At 44.9% G+C, this 24236-nt stretch overlaps 1 protein-coding gene across 5 annotated transcripts in view; it reads right to left on the bottom strand.

Moving 5' to 3' along the window:
* Nucleotides 1-1637: 1637 nt before the first annotated feature.
* The window catches only part of RASGRP3 (RAS guanyl releasing protein 3), a 702554-nt gene continuing 679955 nt past the window's right edge, over nt 1638-24236 (bottom strand). For 4 of the 5 annotated variants that reach the window (XM_069607912.1, XM_069607913.1, XM_069607911.1 and 1 more), the window contains 2 exons: nt 21745-22115; nt 1638-3569 (listed from right to left, as the gene is read on the bottom strand). In XM_069607912.1, the coding sequence (XP_069464013.1) occupies nt 3561-3569; nt 21745-22115 (380 nt within the window). In that variant the 3' untranslated portion in view covers nt 1638-3560. The remainder of the gene's footprint in view (nt 3570-21744; nt 22116-24236) is intronic. The other variant, XM_069607915.1, reaches the window with a different exon arrangement.

Below are 24236 nucleotides of genomic sequence, written 5' to 3'. Positions count from 1 at the left end.
ATGTCATATGTATGGTGAAGTGTGCATGGCACATGAGCGTGTGGTGGAAGTGTGTGCGTTGCATAAACGTATGTGCCGTAACAGTGTGTGGCATAAGCGTCTATATTGTAAGAGCATGTTCCATAGGTGTGTGGCATAAGAGTATGTGGTGTCAGGTGCATAAATGTTTGGTGTGCAAGGGTCCGACAGGTGGGTGTACTTATAGCGTATGAGTGTTTAGTGTCATATGAAATGCAAATTAATACATATGAAAACTAATATTAAGGTGAGGTTTGACTTTTATATACATTTTTATATGTATAGTAGGCATATGAGTTTTACATTTTGTACATGTATGCAATTTATATCTGATATACCTGCTATACATATGAAAACTCACATAAAAATCAGTTCTGACTTCCTGAGTTTTCATACGTACGTTAATGAAATGTACATCTCATATCATACATGTACAGTTCCAATAGAAGATGCACAGTTATTCTGTGCATGTCTTATACACCTGCTATAGTAAGAAAACTCACATTAAAGTGAGGTTTCATTTTGATGTTCGTTTTTATACTTATAGGAGCTTTACATGTTGTACAGTCATGCAATTTACATCTCTTGTACATATGAAAGTTCACTTCAAAGTCAGTCCAGGCTTTGAGTTTACATATATATATTGAAGCTTACATGAATGAAATGTACATATCCTAAACGTATGTGTACAGTTCATAAACAAGATATGCACTCATTCTTTGCATTTATGATGTACAGCTAAATCGTACAAGTTAAATAACTCACACTTGGCCTGCTGGGTTTTTCAAAATTATTTTGGAGGACACCAAGTACTGATGAGTTGTAGATGCATGGCACGAATCTCGATAAAGTTTGAGGGATTTGTGCTGAAAAAAGTTTCGTTTTCCCTTATGGGAAAAACCACATGTTAAAAGCTGTTGAAAACAACATTTAACAAAAAACATAAAACGGGTCGATTAACAATTTTAAAATGTTACACTTAGGATGGCAATGTTTCTGAATTTTCAATGGAAGGGTTCCAAGGTTATTGGGAAATGTTATTTTATTTAAACTTCTGAAACTCCATACACTGCTTTTCATAACCTCAACTATCCTAGCACAATAGCATATATATATATATATTTATAGAGAGAGAGAGATAAGAGAGAGAGAGAGAGATTTTTTGACTGCATATTTGATTTAAAACTGACTATATGATGTAGCCAGAGATGCAGGCTAGAAAGATTTCTGCTTCCTCTCGAGGGGAGGGTCTTGTGATATCGCTTATGCACCATGATGTACAGTATATATTTCATTTATGCAACCCCTTTAGTTAATAATCAAGACAAAGAGACAAAGGCCTGCTTTTGGGAAGTTTTCATATTCACCATATAGTTATGCAGCACTATGCATTGTTAGTAAGTGCAGTGCATTGTTGCTGGCACTGTGAACAGCTTCATTAGCATGGATTCCTTTAGTCCACGATAGCAGTTGAAGTTGAACTCTCTTTACAAAGATAACATTTACAGATGCCTTTATCTTTGATGTCATTTAATGAAACTTACATACATTTTGCTCGTGGGTTGCAGGTCTCCCTGCAGTGTGTTTTAATGACAAAAGCAACCGTAGAAAGACCAATGCAGTGACGGAACTACCGCAATCTGTATTTTGTCATGTCACATTACCAAATTCATTCAGTAAACATACTTAAATACATGTCAAACACGAACCGGAAATGTTGAACAAATAGCACATGCTAAATGTCCTGCTTACTGCAGTGCCAGTGTATTTCAAAGACATTCATTGTGCTGGTATCATCAGTGTTTCTACCCCAAAAGCATCTGCTAACCTTTTTCGTTCTTCCCTCCCAGCCCCCCCTTGGGCCCAACGTGGTGGGACTAAAAGCGTGTTCACTGGGTCCTTTGGTGCGCAATTAAAGGCAATTACTGGCCCACCCCACAATTTGGAAATAAATACATCCCTTCCATGTGAAAATGTATTTTTGAATAATGCCTTTGGTAATATGGCCGACAAATTGTGTGGATTTATTTTGCAGTGTCCGATTTTTCTTTGCTCCTTGGCCTTTGTGGGGATTCCAGCGTAACACCTGAACACCCCCCCCCCTGCCTGATTCACTTCCCTGTGCATTGTTTACTTTCAACTCTTTAACCTGTCGCATTTGCTCAATATTTTCTTTTAGGGAGGGCGGGGGGAACCTTATTACCAAAAATGTTATTCAGAAGAAGTCACACATTACCAGTGATGTACAGTTAGCTACAAACCCAAAGAAGCTTTTTAAGGTGTATGCAGCGGCCCCAAGTACACTCAAAGGGTCAGTAATATGGCATTTTGAATCTCCTATGAAATGATTTTAAACCCTTAAGACAGCCCTTGCAGTCTTTTCCCATGGAATACACTGATCTGCAGTTGATGCACAGTGGTATTACATTTATTTTTGGCATTAGGCAAAGGTCACTTGGAAAATAAGGTTTGCCACAGGCTGCAAAATATCAACTTAATAGATCTGCATCTGAAGGCGTGGACGGATTAGATTTTGGTGTCAGCATCGGCTATTAGTCACTAACCTGCAAGGTGCATCCCAACCTTGTTTCAATCTTTCTCCGTTTCTTCCCTAAAAACCCTATGCTCCCAGGGCTTCATAGGAATATAAAGGCCATACCTCTCAACTCGCTCTCCTGGTCAGACAAGCGGGAAAAAGTAGGGCTGGGCACCAGAAATATAATGTTGTCCTTGCTCAAGGACAGCAATGTGCGACCTCGCATGAAACACTGTTTGAGTAGTACCCGGGAAACAGTTTACGAGAAGATGTGCTGTAAATGCTGCATTGTGAAGCACATCGGACCATTAACATTGAACAAAAATACCAGCTGCACTGTGCTCTGTGTTATGAAATGGGTCCATATTGGTCCACAAAACCAGGCCAGACTGGCCTACCTTCTCAGCCCTTCTGACATTGATCTATTTGCCAGCCTGAGCATAGTCGCTGTCTTTTGGAGGGTGTCGCCCACGTCCACCACCCAACAATCATTATAGACATACATGTGATCGCCCACCCAACAAGCCGTCTCCCTATTTCCAGAAATGGGAATGCCTTTCACAGACTTCAGTGTGGTCAACCTCCAGAAACATCAGCCCCTGAGCAGGTTCAGGTGATGAGCGCTTATCCTAGCGTTGCAGCTGAAGAAGTCATCGCCACTTGTGTTCTTGTTTCACTCTGTAAATGTGGAACCTTTCAGTTTGGGAGGATATCCCTACGCAGATTGTCACCATCCACAAGTAGCAAAGACACAGGATATTAAAAAAAGGAAGTGCAAATTGCGCGGCAGGGTTAAATCCATCGGCTCTGTCCGTCTTTCATTCGGATGGATTTAGTCTACTGTCTTTGAAAGAAAAAAAAGAAACCTATGTCCATAAAAGGACAGGCAAGTCTTCAGAATGCACAGTGTGGATGAAGCGCAAATTGGTCTCTCTTAATCCAGAAAGTGTCCCTTCGGAATTCCAGTGTTTCTTCTTTAGTGGCCATTGATGTTGGCTGTCTCGATTCAGCTACCCTGCAAGAGAAACACACTTATTATGCTGCTGAAGTCACAATTTGAAACAATAACTGATGATGCCATGAGTCACTAAGTTTCCAGACATGGGTTTGTCCTTTATAAGTCATTGCCATCCAATGTGTCGGGACTATTGGGGGGCAGTATGGGGGCACGAGAAGAGTGGCCAGAAAGCAGTGATTTGTTACTTGAAAGTCCACGCCTGCAGCCATGCTGTTCTGGTGACATGAAACAATGCTATCACTCTAATTCTAAGAGTTCCAAATTTCCACCTGAAAAAAATCCATGTGTAGTTAATTCCCAGTAGTAATGTATTCTACTGCAATATCGACCTGTCAACATTCCTCATGTATCTTAGTCCTAAACTATGGTTTTCCTTTTTCTGTTTGTTAGCTTGAAAATATTATCGGATTTACTTAATTTGTATTTTAACTTTATCCCAATAATGGAAGAGGGACTGTGCTTAACGGAGGGTCGTATGTGACTATTTCTGTACCTCTAAATGTAACCGTTTCATGCTCACTGTAACCAAGGGCCAAGTGTCCCTATGTAACTATGACAATCTCGTGTAACTAAGACAATCTCATGCAACAGCGCCTCGATGCCCGCGGGCTTTTAGCGCGCTTTACAAATACAAATAAATAAAATAAGTATGTGTGTTTGATTTTAGTTTCCGAAACTAGAGGTGGACCCTACGGCTATTATTCAATTTTATATGTTCATTCTAAGTTATTAGTGAACACAATTATGGAGTTGAAATGATCACTGAATATTGCTGATTACAATTATGGGAAAAACTCAGGCTTCACATAATATTTACTTGTCAGTGTCTAAGAAGGGATATTCTAATGCAAAGTCGACTTTTAAGAAGAACTGTTGTCACATTAAATTTAACTTCTGTGCCACGTTCATGAAATAAATAATTCTTCCAATTTCACTCTGTAAAATGCATTGTGGTTTAATTGCATACAAATCAAACCCTGTGTGCAGAAATACTTATTTGAATATTAAGAGTGAACGGCCATTCAGATTCCTGAGAACACATGCTAAGTATGGGTACAGAACTCTTCTGAATTCTCTAATGTTATGTCATTTGGCATTGATATAGCGTTCTATATATCATTGGTATGGCCTCAAAGTGCTGGTAGGTTGAATGCCCTCAGGGACCGCAGTCCAGGTCAGTTAAGAGAGTACGGTGTCGAAGGGTGCTTGGGAACACCAGTTAAGTGTGCCGCTGATGTAATTAATAGCTGCATCCAAACATTAGGTGTGGTGGTATTGATATTGGTTCAATGTGTGCAGTCTGGCGGGTGGATACCAAGACTGGGTTCTAGCTGTGTTAGGCTGGTGAGACGCTTATGTGTGCAGCTAGGCCGTTTTGTCGTAGGGAATATCTGCGTTTTATTAGAATGATGAGGTGTTCATGGGATAGTGTTCATATGGGAGCATCAAGGCCGAATTATTTGAGGGGTATAGCTGCACCCTAGTTGTGTGATGTGTAGAGTAGAGAGTAAGCATAGTGATATGAAATGATAGTTCATCTATACAGCGCCTATACACAATGCGCTTCAAAGCACCCTACGACAGGTGAGGGAACAAGGGAAACACAAAAACCATGCCTACAGGCTAATATTCCCTCTTCATTCTAAATGTCGCACTTGCAGACATTTACAGTCTTGTCTGGATGTGAGGCAGGCCAGTGTTTACAGTTCTATCAGGTGAGGCTGTTGCTTACATTCATGGTTCTATCTAGTTGCGGCACAGGCTAATGTTCACAGTTCTATCTAAATGTAGCACTTGCTAACATTCATAATCCTGTCTGGTTGCGGCACCGGCCAATGTTCACAATTCTATCTCAGTGTGGCCATTGCTATTGTTCACCGTTCTATCTTGTTCGGCACAGGCTAGTGTTCATGATAGTATCTAAATGAGGTACTTGCTAAAGTTCAGAATTCTATCTTAGTGTGGAACTTGCTAACATTCACAAAACTATCTAAATGTGGTACTTACTAACATTCACAAATCTATCTAGATGGAACGCAAGCCAACATTCACAATCATGTCTGCATGCAACGCAAGCTAATGGTTAATGGTTTGTTACCCATGTATAGAGGTGGTGGCTGCGCCTAGATTTGAGAGTGCTATATATTGGAAGGAGGCCTAAGTTTCCTAGTGCAGCAGGTTATGGAATTTAATTGAGCAGGTTTACTATTATAGCAGACACAGCAGGTTTGCTATACCTATACTTGTGAGTAGATTTATGACAGGCGATCGCTAGTGTTGGATGTTAACTAAGAGTGATGCAGGTGAATACTGGCATATTAAGCTATGTTCTACAGTAAAGTAATGTAGAGTGGCAGGGCTTTCTGGAATAGAGTGATTGCTCTACTCCCCACCCTGCCACACTTACTTTGGAACTCGCTGCTGATTGACGGCTGGCCACTGGCTTCCGCTGCTGACACCTGCAGACACAACCTGGAGCCACCTCTGTGGGAGCCTCCCTTTGCCTTGGGGTCCTTAGCCACAGAGGCTCCAAGGGCAGAGGGCTGGGAAGGTCTGTTATTACCAGTTGGACGTACCAATCAGGGGAGGTGGACGGGCTGGGAGGTGGGAGGGGGAAGGCGGGACTGGGAATAATCCAGACACAAACAAAGGACTGTACCCCAGGCACTGTACACTCTACATGCAGGACATTACAGAAAAACAGGCACAGAAGCTACAAAAACACAAGAGAAACCCATCCCAATAGCACAATTTGGACAAAATAAACGACTGGAAATACACTCAAACCCCTCTACTACAGTACATGAAACAGGCCAAAAGCAGATTCCAATCACTGCACAACTACTCACTGAGGATCAACCAGCCGCTAAAGCTGCTTCCCAAGGGGTTGCCCTACCAGATCCTTCGACATTGCAGTCCACAAGGCAAGTGCACAGCTCAATGAACCGAGGGGGAACCGCTGGAAAAGATGGCAATTGGCAGAAGGGAGTGTGGATAGGCAAGACAGGCCAATAGCATTATTGGCCATATTGCCCAAAGACACAACCAATATTTGATATGTGCCCTCTCGCCTGAGAGACAGGAAAGATGGAAAATTGAGTGTGGGCCCTCAGCCCACTGATGGATGAGTTGTGAAACTTCAGGCTTTGTCCCACTCCTGTGCGAGAGAAGACATTAAACAACTGTAACCTTATCCATAGAAGGCATGCGAGATTTACAATTGGGGTGTGTGCCCCCACCGCTATGAGACCGGAGGTATGTAGAGGTTTGGCTGTGCCCTCACCCCTACGGGACAGGAGAGATGAACCAATTCAGGTGTGCCCTCATTCCTGTGATGAGGAAAAACTGAGTGTGCGCCCTCACCGCTGAGAGGACATGAAACTTCCGGCTGTGCAGCCTCTTGTGCAAGAGAGGAGGGATGTGAAAATTGAGTGTGTGCACTCCGGTGAAACAGGAGAAACTTAATATTTCAGGATATCCCCTCCCTCCTACGAGCTAAAGAGAGACTAAAAAATGGAGCAGGTTCCCACACCACTGAAAGACTTCAAATTGTAAAAATGCAGGCTGTGCCTTCACACTTTTCAAGCACACGTATAAATTGAGTGTGTCTCCACTCCTGTGAGGGAGGAGAGCCGTAAACATTCAGTGTGCAATCATGGGCCCATCTATGGTAAATTGATCATGCACACCTGCGTTATCTGATAGTGGACACACTAAATGCAGCAAACTTGGAGCTTCACACTCTGGGTGGATGATTCATATAACATTGTTGTTCATCATCACCTCAGTCCACCCCGCTATCACCACTGCAATAAAATGTAATCCCCAGAGCCCAAGCCTGCAGTATCAATGGAAACCATAATAGCTGCCACTGCCCACTGGGGCACAGGTCATCACTTTGACTTAACTGTGAACTGCTGCTGACTTTTGCAAGCCTATCACTGTGCTTGAGGAGCAACAGTATTTTGCCATAGTCCACTTGGATATGGTTCTCATTCATTTTAAAGCATGTCTGTTGTTGTGAATGAGCTACAAAGAGGCTTCTTCTGTGGTGAGAGACAATGGCGCCAGCAGCATTAAAAACTCACTCTTTCTGGGGGAAAGGTTAAGAGGTTAATGGCTACACGGACAGGTGCTGCTGGCTACACAGACCTCTTGGAGAACCAACAGTGCAGTAGGTCATCATCCTTTCAAGATGGCACGTGCCTCTTGAAATGAACATCCAAACATCAACTGTTAATTGCTGTCACAGCACTGCTTTGCTTACACAGCTGATCAAGCATGTTCAATGTTAAAATCAGGTGAGAACAACATTTTTTAGCTGGTGATGTGGGAATTTATTCTGCAGTTGCAATGCATTCAAAGCATTTCTGGCGCTATATGACTTGCTGAAATGAGGTCAGATCTTGTGTGCCAGAGCAAGCATATCATGGATAGGGGAGAAATCACTGATAAAATGCGTCACCACATGGTGGAGAACATGTGCAAAGCATTGCACATGCATGGCGTTCCCCAGCCTGAGTGCAGCAATGACATTGGAGATTGGAGCCATTGTCTTCTGACACAAAGCTCACTGCACGTTACTGGGCCACCACCTGCTCCACTTTATCCCAGATATCTGCTCCTGTGTGGCTCCTGCCATCAGAACCTTGCATCCCAGAGGCGGCTTGTTGGTGGTCTGCACGTAGCTGTACCGAGGACTTCCTTTGCACTTCACTAGAGGAGAAGGTGGCCCATTGCTCTGGTGCAGTCATTTAATTAGTGCTTTGACTGCTTGCCCACATATCTATAGTGAAGTGAACTTTCCTACCCTCTGATTTGTCCAAGGCCTTTCTCACCATTAGCGAGCCTGCATAAATCAATGCAGGTACATCCTTACATGAAAATACCAGCAGGGAGTTTTCCATCTGGTAACAGCACTTGCCATCAGCTCTCTGAAACCTTTTCTTTCAACAAAGGCATATGGCAGACGGTCTACTGCCAGCATTATTGCCGATTTAGCATTGATCAGATGCAGTTGTGGATGGTTATGCTATTTCTGATTGCACTCAAATGACTCGTTGAGCCTGGGCTCCCACAAAGACTCTGTTTCCATGTCGATACTGTGTATTTGGGTGCTGCCGATAGCACTGGTGCATACACTACTTTGCTGCAGCACTGCCACACCTCCCTGTTATGGCTTCATCACAAGGGAAGTGCTAGCATGCTTCTGAGTGCTCGCTGGATCCTGCGGGATGCGGTGTAATATGTTTGTCACGCTCTTGTGCATGATGTATACTTATGTCCCATCAATTGATCCGTGTCGTCCCACAGGACACAACTTTGTAAAATGCTGCTCTTGACCCTGTACAAAAATTTCCTAGACCAGTCATATGTGCTGTGGACTTGCAGTAGGTGTCATTGGCAGTTAAGCAGAGGGAACTTGGCGCTCTGCATAGTGCACAGGTGCAAAAGGTTGTACTGCTCACTGGGATCGTCCAGTAGTTGCGGTTGTTGATTGACATATACACCACTATCACGTCGGTATTACTGAGTTGTCGCAAAGAGAGTGAACACACAATGAGTGCTTTGTGGTGGTACCTCTACCCTCTGAACCTGTGCATGGGTTGTGGTGGTAGTCTGTGCCCTTTCAGGCTGTCTATCTTCCTCCAACCCTTTTCTTGGCCACTGATGGGGTTGGACATGGTATCAGTGCTTTTAGACGAAACGCCCTCTCCCAGTGTTCTCTTGCGGGAAGCAGGGGTGGGCATCATAATCACCCTACGCATTAGGGGCACCATTGCCATAATCCAAATAGGAGGCCAGAGGAGTGGAAGAAGTGGGAGATGCAGTCGGTGTGCTAGCCTGAGATCTATCATACTCCTCTAACATGGATAATAGGGCATGCCCCACTTGCCCACAGCCTAATGCTGGGAGCTGCCAACCCAGATATCCCTCAAGAACATCTGCCCCTTCTAACACAGATTCAGTGACATCCCCTTCAGCTGGCACCTCAACAGTCCCCTGCAGAACCTGACCGGTGCGTTGGTATGTTGCAACAAGTGATCACTGGATACATCCCCACTTATGCCAGACTCTGTTCTTAGGGGGGGGGTATATGATATGATATCTTATTTGTATCGCAAAAGTACGGTTTGGGCTGGCTGTGCAACGGCAGAAACAGCTAGATATGACATTGGAAGGTAATAATAGCCATCCCTGCTACCAGGGTTTGAATGCTTGCAGTGCTTGTTGTAGCAATGGTGGATGCACAACTTGTGGTTATTGTCTGACGTTGTTCCGTTACACCACTGAAGATGCATGCCTGCCCAGAAATGGAAGCAGCTTCTGTTTCCGCAGTGAAGCATGCAACATTTCTATGGAGACTTCCTTGCCCCCTCCCACGTTTTGGTTCCTGACTCTGGGGACATCTTAATTTGTGTTGCTTTTTGCCTCAAACACAATAGACACTGGCGGACCCCTTTTCAAGGGGTGGTAGTGCTGTATGATCTTGCACCTGAAAGTAGCTGAACGTGTGCAATTTGGCCAATAATACTACTAGCCACACTCCCTTCTGTCAATTGCCATCTTCTCCAGTGGTTCCCCCTCAGCTCACTGAGCTGTGTGCTCTGTTAGAGAATTCAGTACAGTTCTCTTCCAGTACTTAGCACATGTTCTCAGCAATCTGGCACTTCACACTTAATATTCCAATAAATCGTTTTGTACACGCAGAAAGCAGTGCAGGAATAACATCTAAATTGTTGGTCACCGTGCTGTTGTATGTTGTTTTCAAAGAAAGAGGTTTAGTTTGTATACAATCAAACCACAATACATTTTACACACAAATTAAATTAGAAATATTTCTTTCATGAATGTGGCACAGCAGTTCAATTTAAATGTACCAATAATTCTTCTTAAAACCTGATGCTCTCAAGCAGGCGGTGTTATGCCACACAGCCGATCAACCTGCCACAAATACGCACCACTGGTGATGGTTATGTGTATATTGGTTATTTTAAAAGTAGGCTGCTCAACTCTGATTGTTGCGCTGTGCCACACATTTTTCATTTTAATGGTAATGTGGTGAGCTATTGCCACCTAAGGGTAATTGTGATGTACTGTTCATCCGTTCTTTCCACCTTCATTTTTATTTCTTACTCCCTTTTCGTCTTTTATTGTGTTTGTGCCCATCCTCACTTTTCTTCATTCTTATTTCATTCCTTCTGTTTCCTTACTTCCTTCTATCTTCATGTATTTCTTCCTTACTCCTGTTCCTTCTGCCGGTCTTCCTTTCTTTCCATCGCGTTCACAGGGGTTTTCCACCATTCATCGCCCATTTATTTATTTATTGGTCATTTATAAGGCTCTTGTACAACAAGACATTGGGCCGCCTTACGAGTATGGTGGTAAGGCAACAACAGCGCCGGTATCGCTACCGGCACCGTTGCTACCATACCGCCATACTAGGAGTTCTGCTCACGGGTGCCCTTGCAGCCACCAGGTCTGACCTGGTGGCTGTACCGGCACCCGCGAGCAGAACATGATGGTAGCACCGGTACCATTATTGACGGTACCGGCGCTACCACCCTCCCCATTCCCATTGAGCCCTACAGGGCTACAGGGCTCAATGAGAATGGGGATGTACTGGGCCCGGCACCCGCGAAAGGGCAATTACTGGGTCTGGCTTGGCTGGAATACCCTGGTAATTGCCCATTTGCGGGTGCCGGACCCGGATGCGAGTTTGGAGGTAGCCTTGCCGGTAAAACCAGCAAGGCTACCTCCGCCCTCGTAATGAGGCCCATTGTTTCAAAGTGCCACAAGGCAAAGGGAAGGGAGCAAGGGAGTAAATAAACAATGAATACATAATAAAGCAGACAGTGGTCTTACTAGACTTTGTGACATTCAGAATGTGCAAGTTCAGTGAGAGAGAAAAGGGGGTGGTGAGGTAAGGTCTAATAAGGTCCCCCAGGGGGGATGTGCAAGCGGTGCCTGTTGAGGGGAGCAGCAGGTAAATGCATGGGCAGACCTGTCGCAAGTGAAGAGGGAAGTCAACTACCCAACAGGTAAGTGCAGGGAGGAGACAATCCACTCAAGGTGGGCGTGGGCTCAGAGGGCAGTGCAGGGGCAGGGTGTTGGTGATGTTTAGGGGAGAAGGCCAGGACCCAATAGGACTCTTGAGGGACCGGGCCGCCAATCTCAGCAACCGAGAGGAAGGTTAGCAAGGAGGAGGGGAGGGGTGCAGAGAGGGAAGGAGAAGGAGAAGATAAAGTTCTTGAGTTGTTTGCAAAACTTGAGGTGGTCCTTTTTTAAGAATGAGAGAGCGAGGGAGACTGTTCCATAGAAGGGAGCCAGCTGAGGAGAGGGATCTGCCCCCATCCCTCTGCTTGGAGATACATTTGATGAGCAGAGAGCTGGAGCCAGAGGATTGAAGGGGTATGGAAGGAGAGTATTTTGTAAGAGAGAGCTACAGGTAGCGTGGTCCCAGACCCCAGACAGCCTTGTGGATGAAAGCGTCTTGAATTTGATCCTTGCAGTAACCGGGAGCCAGTGGAGAGATTTTAAAGCTGGAGAGATATGGTCCCAGGACTTGAGGCCAAGGATAGGTGTCGCAGCCCTATACTGGATTAGTTGAACAGGACGAGTGAAGAAAGAGGCAGGATGAGGAAGAGGATTTTACAGTAATCCAGCCTGGAGAGGACCAGAGCTCTAGTGACGTTGAGCTTCTGGGGGAAGGTGAGAAAAGGGAGAATTCCTCTAAGGAGGTGAAATTGAAAGTGGGCCTTCTTGGCGAGTTCCAAGGTGTGAGGAGTAAATGAGAGAGAGGAGTCGAAGATGTCCCCAAGATGTCTGGCTGCAGTGGAAGGAGATGGAGTTGAGCTCATAGATGGTGGCCGGATAGCAGGAAGGAAATGGGGAGCAGGTGTCCCGATAGGAAGAATCTTGGTCTTACTGGCATTAAGACCATGGTACTTGCATTTGTCTCCTCACCAGCCCCCAGCATTTCTCACCCCCCCTCCTGCCCATTCCCACTTGCTGTGTCCCCAGTGATCTCTACTGCTGCTCTGTTTTCTTCTCCCCTTCCCCTAACCTTGACATTCTCTGCTCCCAACCCCAGAATTGTATTACCCCCTGCCACCTTGTTCTCTGCCCTACCAGTGAACCCCTCACTTTTCTCTCCCCATCATAAACTGGTCAATTAGACTAACAGGCGGACCACCTTAATGAGTTGACCAGACTTTCTTGAGCTTATTGACCTAACTATCAGTTGGGAGTCAATCAATGGACCTAATACCCCTGTGATTACCACTGCATCCAACAATGTTCCCCACACCCCCCACATTTGTTTTCTGTTGCCCCAAAACAATTAAACTACTTGTTTTGTGTGTGAGTGCACACTTTCAAACCAGATGGTCCAGGGCAAATTCCTCATCTGTTCTATTACTCAGTGAAATCATGCAGGTAGTATGCTGCTTCACACAGCCAGTCAACCAGTCTCAAATGCTCATCGCCTGTGGTCACCACCACCTCGAACAATGTTTCCAGCACCCCTACACTTTTTTTCTGTTCATCCAAAATTGTTGAAATTTCAGTTAATCTACTTTTTTGTCATCATTGAAGCAGCCTTGGAGCAATCATGCAAAATGTAATGTTAAGGTTCTTAGTAGAGAAAGTGAAACCTCTAAAAAAAATAAAAATCCCAAGGGGTAGCCTGCCTTTATGTGAAAGGCAGATTGCTTTCAAATAGATGCATACAATTATATTATTTTGAATGCTATGCTGCCTAACATCACCCTACCCAAGTGCTCTCCTGCAATATTAAATGCACAATGTGCAATGAGGTTTTGTGTCTCCCTATAAATATATTCAATGCACGTTGTGCAATGATGTTTTCTTTAAAAGCCCTACCTAGAATAGAAAGCAAAAGGCTCCATCCGACACAAGTCCATCCAACCCTCCTCCCCTCTCTGAAAGGATTCCCAGTGACCGCTGAAGAGCTCCCGCAGGCCAGGTGAATATGCCCGCCTGAAATAGCTAAACCAAATCTCTTGGAAGTTTGGTGGATTGCGGATATGTTGAAAATGTGGGTGATTCGGGCAAATAATCGAGCCAAGTCTTAGTCCCAAAAAAATCTCAATGGGACACGTTGATTAAAAAGATAATTCAACACCTATGTTTTTCTCTAGCTATCCATAAGCTGCTTCAAAACACTTAAGCAAGCACTTGGTTAATTAGGCTGAGGCGCATGTTGAAGTCTTAAAAATTACAGAAAACCTTAAGTGTCTGAAGCACAGTCAGCTCTGATGATTAATCCATTTACCTGAAAATACCCATAATCGTCTAAATACAATTTGTTTGTTCTGGTTAATACAAAACAGATACTGGACCCCGTTAGGAGTATGGTGGTGCGGTACAAATTGGTAGTAAAGAGGCAGTATTTCATTTCCGCCACTTTACCACTGAACTACCACATCACCATATTATGAGTTTGGTGGTGCGGCGAAGGATTTACCGCCAAGAAGAAGCTGGAGGCGAATCTTCCACCTTACTGCCATATATCGTCAGATTTCTTAGTCAGTATTACCAGTTGCGGTCAATCTGCAAAAAAATCCTCATGGAGTCCTATGGACTCCAAAAAGTGGGCCTAACATCACCAGATCACCATTTGTTATCCGGTGGTTAATCGATTGGACTGAGTAGCAGTAACGGTAAACAAATTAGGCAGTAAGTCAGAAGATACAGCTTACTGATTGAACAAGGCAAGCAGCATCACTGCTAATGAATGTTCTGAAATGTGCTGGGTGAGGGGACTTAGGAAGGAGGATTGCATTGACTTGTGCATTGTAATAGCCCCAATGCACACCTTCATGTCTAGGTGAGGAAAACCATCACTCTATGAACCACCAACATAGTCTATGTGCTTCTGTGAGAGGGCCGCTCATATAGAGAAGGAGCCACGCCCGTGCTGTGCTTACATTTGCGCAGCTGGGATCGAACCATTTTACCTGGGGTGGGTTGCAGCTTGCCAACCGGTTTATTGTGTTTCTTTTAGATTATGAAGTAGTGCCCAGATATCTACTGACAAACAGATCTCTCCTGGGTATGGCTGTTTGGGTTACGGCGTGGGATCACTATGCCAAGAGATCCCTGTAGACCAGATGTTGGATGTGTTTGCTATTGTATAGGTACATGAAGAGCTGTGGCGAATGGATCTGGTACATTCACAAATAAAGCCTTCTTGTTCTCTGCAGGCTATCAAAGCTAAATTGCTCTCGCCTAAACCCTTGCACCATAGAATCCTTTCCCCACACATGTGATCCCTGGCAGTTTCAGGTACCGGATTCTCATTGGAAGTAGTTCGCTTTCATCATTTCTACATCCATATAATGCTGTGTCTTGGGACCTGGGTTCTTCCTTTCCCATGCAGCAACACAATCTGGCACAGTAGAGTAGTGCATCCCTAGTCTGCAAAAAGACCAAACATGCCTGCATCAGCAAAACCACTGCAGGGGAGCTAGCAGCTACCTCTGGCCTGGTTCGCCAGGGCTGCCAAGAGTCGTGGCAGCATTAAGAAGTGGCGGATCAGCTGATGTGCTGCTTCACAAAACTTCACTCTACACCAACCTGCAGATTTTTCAGGATGTAGATTGTGATGGTTTGCATTCCTGAATCCCGACTCTAGCTGGATGACGCTGCAGGCCTTTGGAGCAGAGAAGGTAGAACAGTCTGGCCTCCCGTAATCAGCAATATGTCGGTCTGGAAAGATCACCTTCCCTCTTGGCTCCTAGAGTGGTGGGTTACATCACTGCAGGTGCTGTGAGGCACTGCATCAGTCTCCGCTGTGAATAATACTGCTGGTTCCCATGAAGGTCCCAATTTCCTTTAGCAAGCTGCATGGCCTGGTGATTGACCTCTGAGCAGCTCGTGGTGCAGATCAACTATACCAAGTTAGGCAATGATTCCCTAGGTGACATGCGGTGGCACGAGCAGTGCTGAGAGACTGCACCAAATATCCGTCTTGCAGCGATCCTTTGTCCGTAGAGCATCCCATCTTGCAGATACATTCAACCGCAAGATTCCATCCTTTTCTAAACTCTGATTTGGAGCAAGTCCCCACTGGAATGTCCAACATCTGTTGTCTTTTTCTATCAAAGGTTTTTTGTTCGTCCCCCATCAGTGCAATCATCCATAGAACATGTCTGAATGTAGGGCTTAATGGCAGTGCCCACAGAGCTGGGTTTTGCTGGGATTCTTTGGTTCAATACACTTTCCATGTGGCTTCCACCAATGAACTATTTGTGTGTGGTTTTGTCTTTTAACTGCGCCCTATATCTACCTCACATTACGTTGTGCGGCAAATATACTTTTCGGAGGTACTTTATTATGTCACGTCCTCATTGTCTGCTGTGTAAATAGAACCTTGGAGGAGTGATGTGTATAGGCGGCTATTGAGTGTTGGTGTAAGTGTTCTGTACATGTACTCCATATGTGGCAGCTATATCGTATGGCTTACATTCCAGGTGGCAAGAAGCCTTGTGTCCCTACCCATCTCCGCTCCCCTGAACTACCTCTACCAGCCTTCCTGATAAATTCCGGATGTACCTGTTTTCGACCAATGAAGTCACCTACTTGGAAATAGACGCCTCCTGTCATTCTGGACCGCCTTCATTTAATAGTATATACTTGCAGCTGATTAAATTTGTTTAAATGTATATCCTTCTGTTTTTCGAGATTATATTTGTAACAGCACTTTATTACATGTATTATTGGTTTCGTACAAAACCCACTTCCTTGATAAAAACACATCAACTAAAACCACATATACTCACCCTCAAACCCTTAAAGGTAAAAACACAACAACTACAAACACGTATACTGATCCTCAATCCCTTAAAGGTAAAAAGCACAGCAACTCAAACCACATATACTTACCCTGAATCCCTTAAAGGTAAAAAACACACCAACTACAACCACACATACTAACCCTCAATCCCTTCAAAGTAAAAAGTACAGCAACTACAAACACGTATACTGACCCTAATTCCCTTAAAGGTAAAAAGCACAGGAACTACAACCACATATACAAACCCTCAATCCCTTCAAGGATAAAAGTACAGCAACTTCAACCACATATACTAACCCTAAATCCCTTCAAGGTAAAAAGTACAGCAACTACAACCACGTATACTGACTCTCCATCCCTTAAAGGTAAAAAGTACAGCAACTACAAACACATATACTGACCCTAAATTCCTTCAAGGTAAAAAAGTACAGCAACTACAAACACGTATACTGACCCTCAATCCCTTAAAGGTAAAAAGTACAGCAACTACAACCACAGGTAAAGGCCACTTTCAATGTACATAGATCCAACCCGACTCTTACCCCTATGTATGATCCTATGCAGTCCAAATGAACACTTAAAAATGGAGAAAGAGAATAGACACATTCGGAAAACATGACGCCCACAGTCTATAGCACTCCTGTGGGAGCCGCTCCCCCACCAATACCAGTCCTCCTTTCACTCAGGGAAGACTTCCAATCTCCCCCTCGTTGTCGTCAGAGTCTGGACTACTCTGATGTTTCCAGTCTTTGCAGTGGAGGAGCACTCCTTCATGTGTCATGTAGAAACCGGTCGCTTCACTTGCCACATCTGACACTCCATCCAGGTATGATTTCATTGGGTTCTTTTGCAGTGTGATAGCTATCCAGAAGGCATCACACTGCACAGGAGGTAGAGAGGGAGACTTGGCACAACCGGAGGCTCTAGAAGTGGAAGGTTTTAATGGTCTTAGTTCCAGTGTTTTGCTTCAGGAACACAGAATTAACTCCCATACGACATTGATCTTTGACCGCGTGAAATCGTTAGAGGGCTCTGTCGTGGAGCATAGGGATCTCGCCAGAAAGTACCATTTAGGGCACTTCCTAAAACAAAGGGAGCTTGACCATACAATGCTTTATGAGCCAAGTACAGAGACTTGACGACAACACATGCTCTCTTAGGAAGCCAATAAAGGCGTCTTTGCGCAGTGAAAACTGATCATGCCTCGCTGTCCATGTTGCCTCCCTTGCTTCTGCTGCACCTGTACACGATGGAGGGTCTTTTGTGCAGCTCACAGGAAATATACTTTGCAGCAATCGAGCTTTGATCCAACCGTGGCTTCAGCAGTGGTGAAACCGTGAGCTGTTTAATTGGATAATAATTAATCGAAGTGAAAACATGATGGTCTTGCGTAGTCGGGGTGAGGGAAAAGGAGAAATCGGGGAGGATACCTACTGCTGTGGCCTTCTTCTGTACAGGAATAGTGAAGCCAGCGTTAGAGAAGGGAGGGTAGAGTTCAGAAATCCTGCGTGTGTCGCGTGTCCGCAAGATAATTAGACACTCTGTTTTGGCCTGGGTTAAACAGATCCTGTTGTCCATGTTTCTATGCCACTAAGGATGCTCTGTGGAAGAAAAGTGCATGCTTCATGATCTCCCTCCAGCCGAGAACGGTCTGGGAATCATCTGCATAGATTTGAAGCATAACAAGAAGAGATACAGGGAGATCTTGGAGGGGTTGGATATAGTTATTAATAAGCCGGGTCAAAATACATGACCCCCTGGAGACACCACTCTGCCCAGTCTCCCGGTGGGATTCACACGAGTCTACACAAACTCTGAAAGCTTTACTTCTTAAGAAAACCACGACGGGACTTATCATAGGTTTTCATAGCAGTCGAAGGATCCAGAAGCATCAGGGGAACTGCGCTCCCATCTTCTATGAGCTGAAGCAAGCTGTACTAAACACCCGGGAGAGCTCAGTGCCTATACTGCGGCGGCGGGAAACTGACTGCCATAACCCAAGAGTTGGTGCTCGTCACACATTGCCGAAGCTACTTAGCAAGTGAACTTGTCGAGAATTTTCAAGAGAAGAGGTAGATTTGTTATATGCTTATAATTAGTAAAAGTGGTTGGTTCCAACAGCATTTTCCTGCTCAGTGTAGTCACACAGGCCTGTATAATGGGATCCAGCACGGATTACTCACTAACAGAAGCCTTAAGAAAGCCTGTGCTAGCCAGAGCCCTAGCAAGTTCCTCCACAGCTGCAGAGGGGCAGGGCTCAGCCGCACATTCACAAGGATAAAGGCCTCCAATGGAGTATTGCCTTCCATTATTACTTTACATTTAAATGTGCAGTCGTGGGTCGTTCTTTATATCATACAAGTAGAAAGTCTGATCTTAAGGATGTGCCAAATCTACTGTTTGATCATTACCAACATTGGCATGGATATTAGCAATTTTATCATAAAGTTGGTTGCAACGGTGCACTGAGGGATCAACAGGCCATAGTTTGAAACCTAAAAATGCATGCGTGATATTCTATTCCCCAACTACGCAAATATTGCATGTACCCAGATTCTGTGAATCACAGTCCTTCGGACGGATTCAGAATGTATCTGTTCTCCATAGTGAGACATTTGATTCCAGACAGACTCGGCTTCATGGCACATCTTTGCTCTGATTAAGTGGTGTGGTATACTGCCAGGTGTGCTGTAGAGCCAGGGTCGGTGTTCTGTTGAGACTTCTCATTGGCAGAACTATTTGTCAATTTTTGACTGGGCATGATCAACTTCAGCACCCATCAATTGCATGAGGCCATTTTACAAGCCAGGGGTTCATTGATTAGAAATGACATGCAACACCCGAAATTAATGATATTCCATTTTAAACAGGTGAAGTTATGGCTTTAAATGTGCCTAAGGCCAGCCTGGATTTTAAGGTTCATTTTCAGGGTTCACGGAGGGCAGGGCACATGGTATCCCAGCTGTGCCTTTGTCTAACCCCTTTATTACACACTAACTGCATGACCCTCACACACTGGGGCTCATTACAAGTATGGTGGTGCAGGAAACAATTGGTGGCAATGGAATTACAGCCACTTTTCCTGTACCGCCATACTACAAGCATGGCCCTGGAGTGGGGGATTTACCTCCAGTGTCCTGCTTGAGGTAAATCCTCCCATTTTCTTTCTAAAATCATTGGAATTACTGTGGTGGTAATTCTGCTGGCGATAATTGCACCAAAAATGCCACATACAGTCTAAATGCGGATTAACTCTGCCACTGCCACTTGTAATCTGGCAGTAATTCTGCTGGATCAAGGGGCGGTAACAGTAATTCCATTGGGCGGTATTCTAGCGGATTTACCACTAGAAGACCGGCCAACTTGCAATGAGGCCGACTAGGTCTTACAGTCTCGCAGGAACTAGCAATGCCTGCTGCGTGGAAAGACCTACTCCAGCCAACCCTGCTTCCCTGCCATCCCAAGTGCACAAATTACCACTACACACAAACGGCCTCTATATATGTACACACGCCCACACCGCAGCAAGCTCTACAAGAATACAGAGCTATCTATCCATCACTGCGCTTCATCACAGCTGAAGTTCTGAAGCGCCAAGCTAGCTCCAGCAACACCTTTGGGCCTACCCACTCCCTGGAGCTACAGCAGCAGAGCCACGAAACATGCAGGCGAACTTGCAGCCAACTTCCACCCCGCCCATGGAAGAAAGTTCCTGGCTGAGACCAGCAACTACTCCTAAAACTGACCACATGCTCCTCGAATGTTTATAGAAGAAGAAGAATTGCAGCACACCTTATAACTCCTGCACAACCTCATCCCTGGGTGTTTTGGACCTCACAAGGCCGTTATCGGGCCTCCAAAACTTCATATCCTATAACGGAGCAGACATAGCCTCTGTATACCACCATGGGAGAATGCTGTATCTAGGAGAGTGCCTTGAGCTCGCCCTACCCGAGTGCTTCAGTTGCCCTAGCCTTCTGCAACAGGGCCAGTGCTTTGGGTAAGAGAGCACCGGAGGCAGCTCAAACAGCAGGTGGGAAATAGCCACTGATGCTGGGGGTGCAGAATGCAGCAATTGCGTCAAACATCAACTTGGGAGACCAAATGACAGTGCACTTTGGAGAGTGGACAGTTGGCATAGCACTTCAAGGGAGCCAGTGCTTCGGGAGAACATTGAGGGAGACCGGGCGGATTACTTTGGTGGAAGGACTTCTAGCAGGCAATTTAGGGGGTGCCAGATGTAACAGTACTTTGGGAGTGGTTAGCTGTCAAGGCACTTTTGTTGTGGTTAGATGGTAGGGCTCCTTTAGAGGACGAGGACAGGAAACTGTGGGGATATGAAGGTTTCTTACGGTGAGGGGAAGACTCTTGAGGGCAAACTACAGGATCTGGTAGGTTCCCTCGATAGGTAGGAAGGGGAGAGAAATTTAGGAGGCATGTGACTAGGCACCTTCCACATTTCAGGAGGGAACAGAGAATGTCACTTTTGGAGGATGCAGAAGACTAAGCACTTTTGGGCAGCATGGTAAGACACTTTAGGGGAGGGTTGATGGAAAGGCACTTTGGTGATGTGGATAGGCACTTTTAGTAAAGCCAGATGGCATGACGATTTAAAATCATATGGCATGGAACACTTGGGGTAGAATATATGCCGGTGTAATTTGGAGCATCGGGTAGGAGAACATCTCCCCTATTTGAAGACGACTTCATGTAGGGTAGATGTCGGGGCTCTTTGGAGGATGGCAAGGGGTGATGTACGGCAATAAACAGATGAACACCTGGCAGTTCGCCCAAGTGCCTAGTGTGAGCATAGGTCATTTCGTTTGCAGAGTATGTGGAAAGGGAATTTGGAGGTAGGATAGCTAACATGGTAACATGGGGAGTCAGTCAATAAAATAGAAATTATGGAGGGCATGGCATATATAAAAGGTGATTTATGAAGAGTGTCGGTGAATTAGGTGTGGGCAGATGGCATGGCATTTAGAGAAATGCAGGGGTGGATGGCAGGATATTTGGGGGAAATGAGCAGAAAGCCGGCACACAGAGGTGGCATATGGCAAGGTACATTGAGGACACATTTCGTGGGACTCTGGAACAGGGCGGATGGTAGAGAATGTTCACACTATGGGTGAAGACAGATGTCGGGGTCCAGGGTCTCCCCGGTTCCTGCCATCCCTCTAGGGGCCTGTTGGATCTTCGAATGCATTACTCTTTAAGCAGTGAACCTTCCCTGCTGCACACCTGTGGTTTCAGACACACATGCATGAGAAGACCAAGCCTTGGTAAGTCTATCTGCAGCTCTCCAGTCCTAGGCTTTTGTGATAAATGTTTATTGGTGTCTTTTAAACCAACCTCGGCTTCCAGTGTCTCTTGTGTCGTTTCTGTCCCGTTCTGGTCCGCGCAGAAGTCTCCCATCTGTCTTTCAGTCGCGGCTTGATTGCCTTGCATGTGTGACTTCTCATTTTCCCATTTGGCAAATCCTTTGCATTTGCCCAGTTTGCCAGAGAACTTGCTCTTCATCTTAGGAAAAGTGTGAGACCCTGAGTCGCTCCAGGCTGGGTCATGCCACAGAGGCTCCGTCTGCGTTGCCTGGCTTGTGGTGGCTCGCTGCAGCCGCACTGAGATCTTCTTGGAGGAGCCTGTCATTAGGGTGATGCCGCGGCCATCCAAGCCCTGGTTCTCCGACGTTACGCTGGGAAATTCAAATATTCCGTCTTGGGCTGCTGGGAAAAGAGTTAGAGACTTTTTACTAGTGTGTTTTCCTACTTCAGGTTATAGAATATGAAAGACACAGCAATTGATGTATGATCACCATTTGGGACAATTTTTTAATATGATTGAACATGTTTGCTTTGGACACAATAATTGCACAGCATTGAACGCAACAGTGGAATTCATGGGTCTTTAACCTGTGGCTCTCCAGATGTTTTAGACTATGACTCCCAGGATACCTCACCAATGAATTTGCTGGGTAGGGTCGATGGGTGTTGTAGTCCAAAACATCCCTGGAGCTTAAAGTTAAGTTGCAGACCCCTGCATGAGTGAGGTAGCCGCTAGATTAGTCATGATGTTCTCAGAGCCGACCTCTTTGCCATCGTTGAACTGCAAATGACAACAAAAACAGTATTTAATGTGGCTTATTACAAAGTCTATATTGCATTTGGTACAGTTTGCACACATTTCTTGAAGATTGAGCACCCCAGACACAGTTGCAGATAATGAGACAAAGAAAAAGATGTATGTGGCACTCTAGTTTGTCCCTCATATTTAACTTGTAGTGGGAAACAAAAGTGGACTTGCTGACTAGGATGCAGCCCTACACATTTGTGACAAAGACGCGCATCTATCCTCAACCATGAGCTGTTCATTCCGCTGGGGATCTGCTCTTAACGCGACCGGCTAAATGAATCTTGGTCACTGAGTGCACAGTACACAACACCACCTTCATTCCCCCCTTTGGTAATTGCAATATCAGGAGGCCTTTCAAGTCCCAGTGAAGAGGTGTCTTTTTTGGACACCAGTGCATTTTACAAGGCATTTGTGGATGCACAATTGCATAATCGCTAGTGAAAATTAACCTGCACTTTTTTTTTGTGCATTTTTTGCTGCTGTGCAAGGTCTTCATAGCGATTGCCATTTGATGACATAACGGCAATAGCCGAAGTTCTGTCCTTTCAAAAAGAATGCTGACAAATCAATCTGGCAGAAGGTGTTGGGTGAGATGCCAGGGCATCTGATGGGACCCGCAGTCCATCGGAAACAACCACTGTGGGCCCGTAGAAAAGCATACCACTCATCCCAGGCCCTGTGACTGCCTCTGTGGGCTTTTCCCTCTGTCTGAGATCCAATGAAATTTGAGCAGAACTAGATTTTGGGGAAAGAAAAGGTATGTTTTGGAAATTAGCTTTTCAGAATCGGCGAGGCACTTGTTTGTAGTCAGACACAAAAAAAGCTGTGGCTCATGGGTGAGGTGGGCTTTTGTGGCTCAGGCTGAATTTGCTGTGTGTCTTCTGGCCAGAATCACGCTATATATAAAACCTTTCTGCTAGATCTTCAGGTCTTCTGCAACCTCCCCCAAAAACTGTAGAAATCACATCGAGAAAAGTACTGATGTTTTTGCCTCAGCTGCATTACATTCCTATTAATTAATTATTGCAGGTGACTTTAACATCTGGTATGATGCTCCGGGAAAGTGATCTGACAGCGAAAATGATGGAAACCCTAAATAATTGAGATCTTTTCCCACAAGTAATGGAATCTACTTACGATAAAATTCATTGGTTGAATGAGATTTTTTCAGTAACCTTAGTAAAATCTTTTAAACCATGACACTGTGATGGTCAGATCACAGCACTATTCTCTCTTAAATAGCCTCCCAGACTTCAGAACCTGATTCTTGATCTAAAATAAGACCTACATTGATTTTCTCCCTGAAATCTTGGTTTAACGTAGCTCTTAGCTCGGCCTATGGATCGAGCCACGATCATCAAATGGGACCCCATCAGAATTATTCACAGCATTTAACCAGACACTGGCCGTGCTTCTTGAAATCTTGCTCAAACAAAAACTGTCCGGCAGACATCAAAATTCAAGCCATTAAACAAAGGGTCCACCAACGAACTGAGTCAGCTAAAGGCCAAGCTCAAGCAAAAAGTACACATATGGCACCTTCGTTATGAGGACTCAAATAACCATTTATGAAAAATCATGACGTACACATTAGGCGTGCAAAACATTTCTTCTAAAAGGCAGAGGAATGAACGGACTGAAAACCCAACTAAGGAAGCCTGCAACCTATTGTACAAATTGTGAAACCCAGTGGCCATTTCAACTGTGCTTTCTCC

This window comes from Ambystoma mexicanum, chromosome 4q (assembly GCF_040938575.1).
Source record: "Ambystoma mexicanum isolate Mex_15411 chromosome 4q, UKY_AmexF1_1, whole genome shotgun sequence".
NCBI classification, from domain to species: Eukaryota; Metazoa; Chordata; class Amphibia; order Caudata; family Ambystomatidae; genus Ambystoma; species Ambystoma mexicanum.
This window is presented reverse-complemented; position numbering and strand designations above follow the sequence as displayed.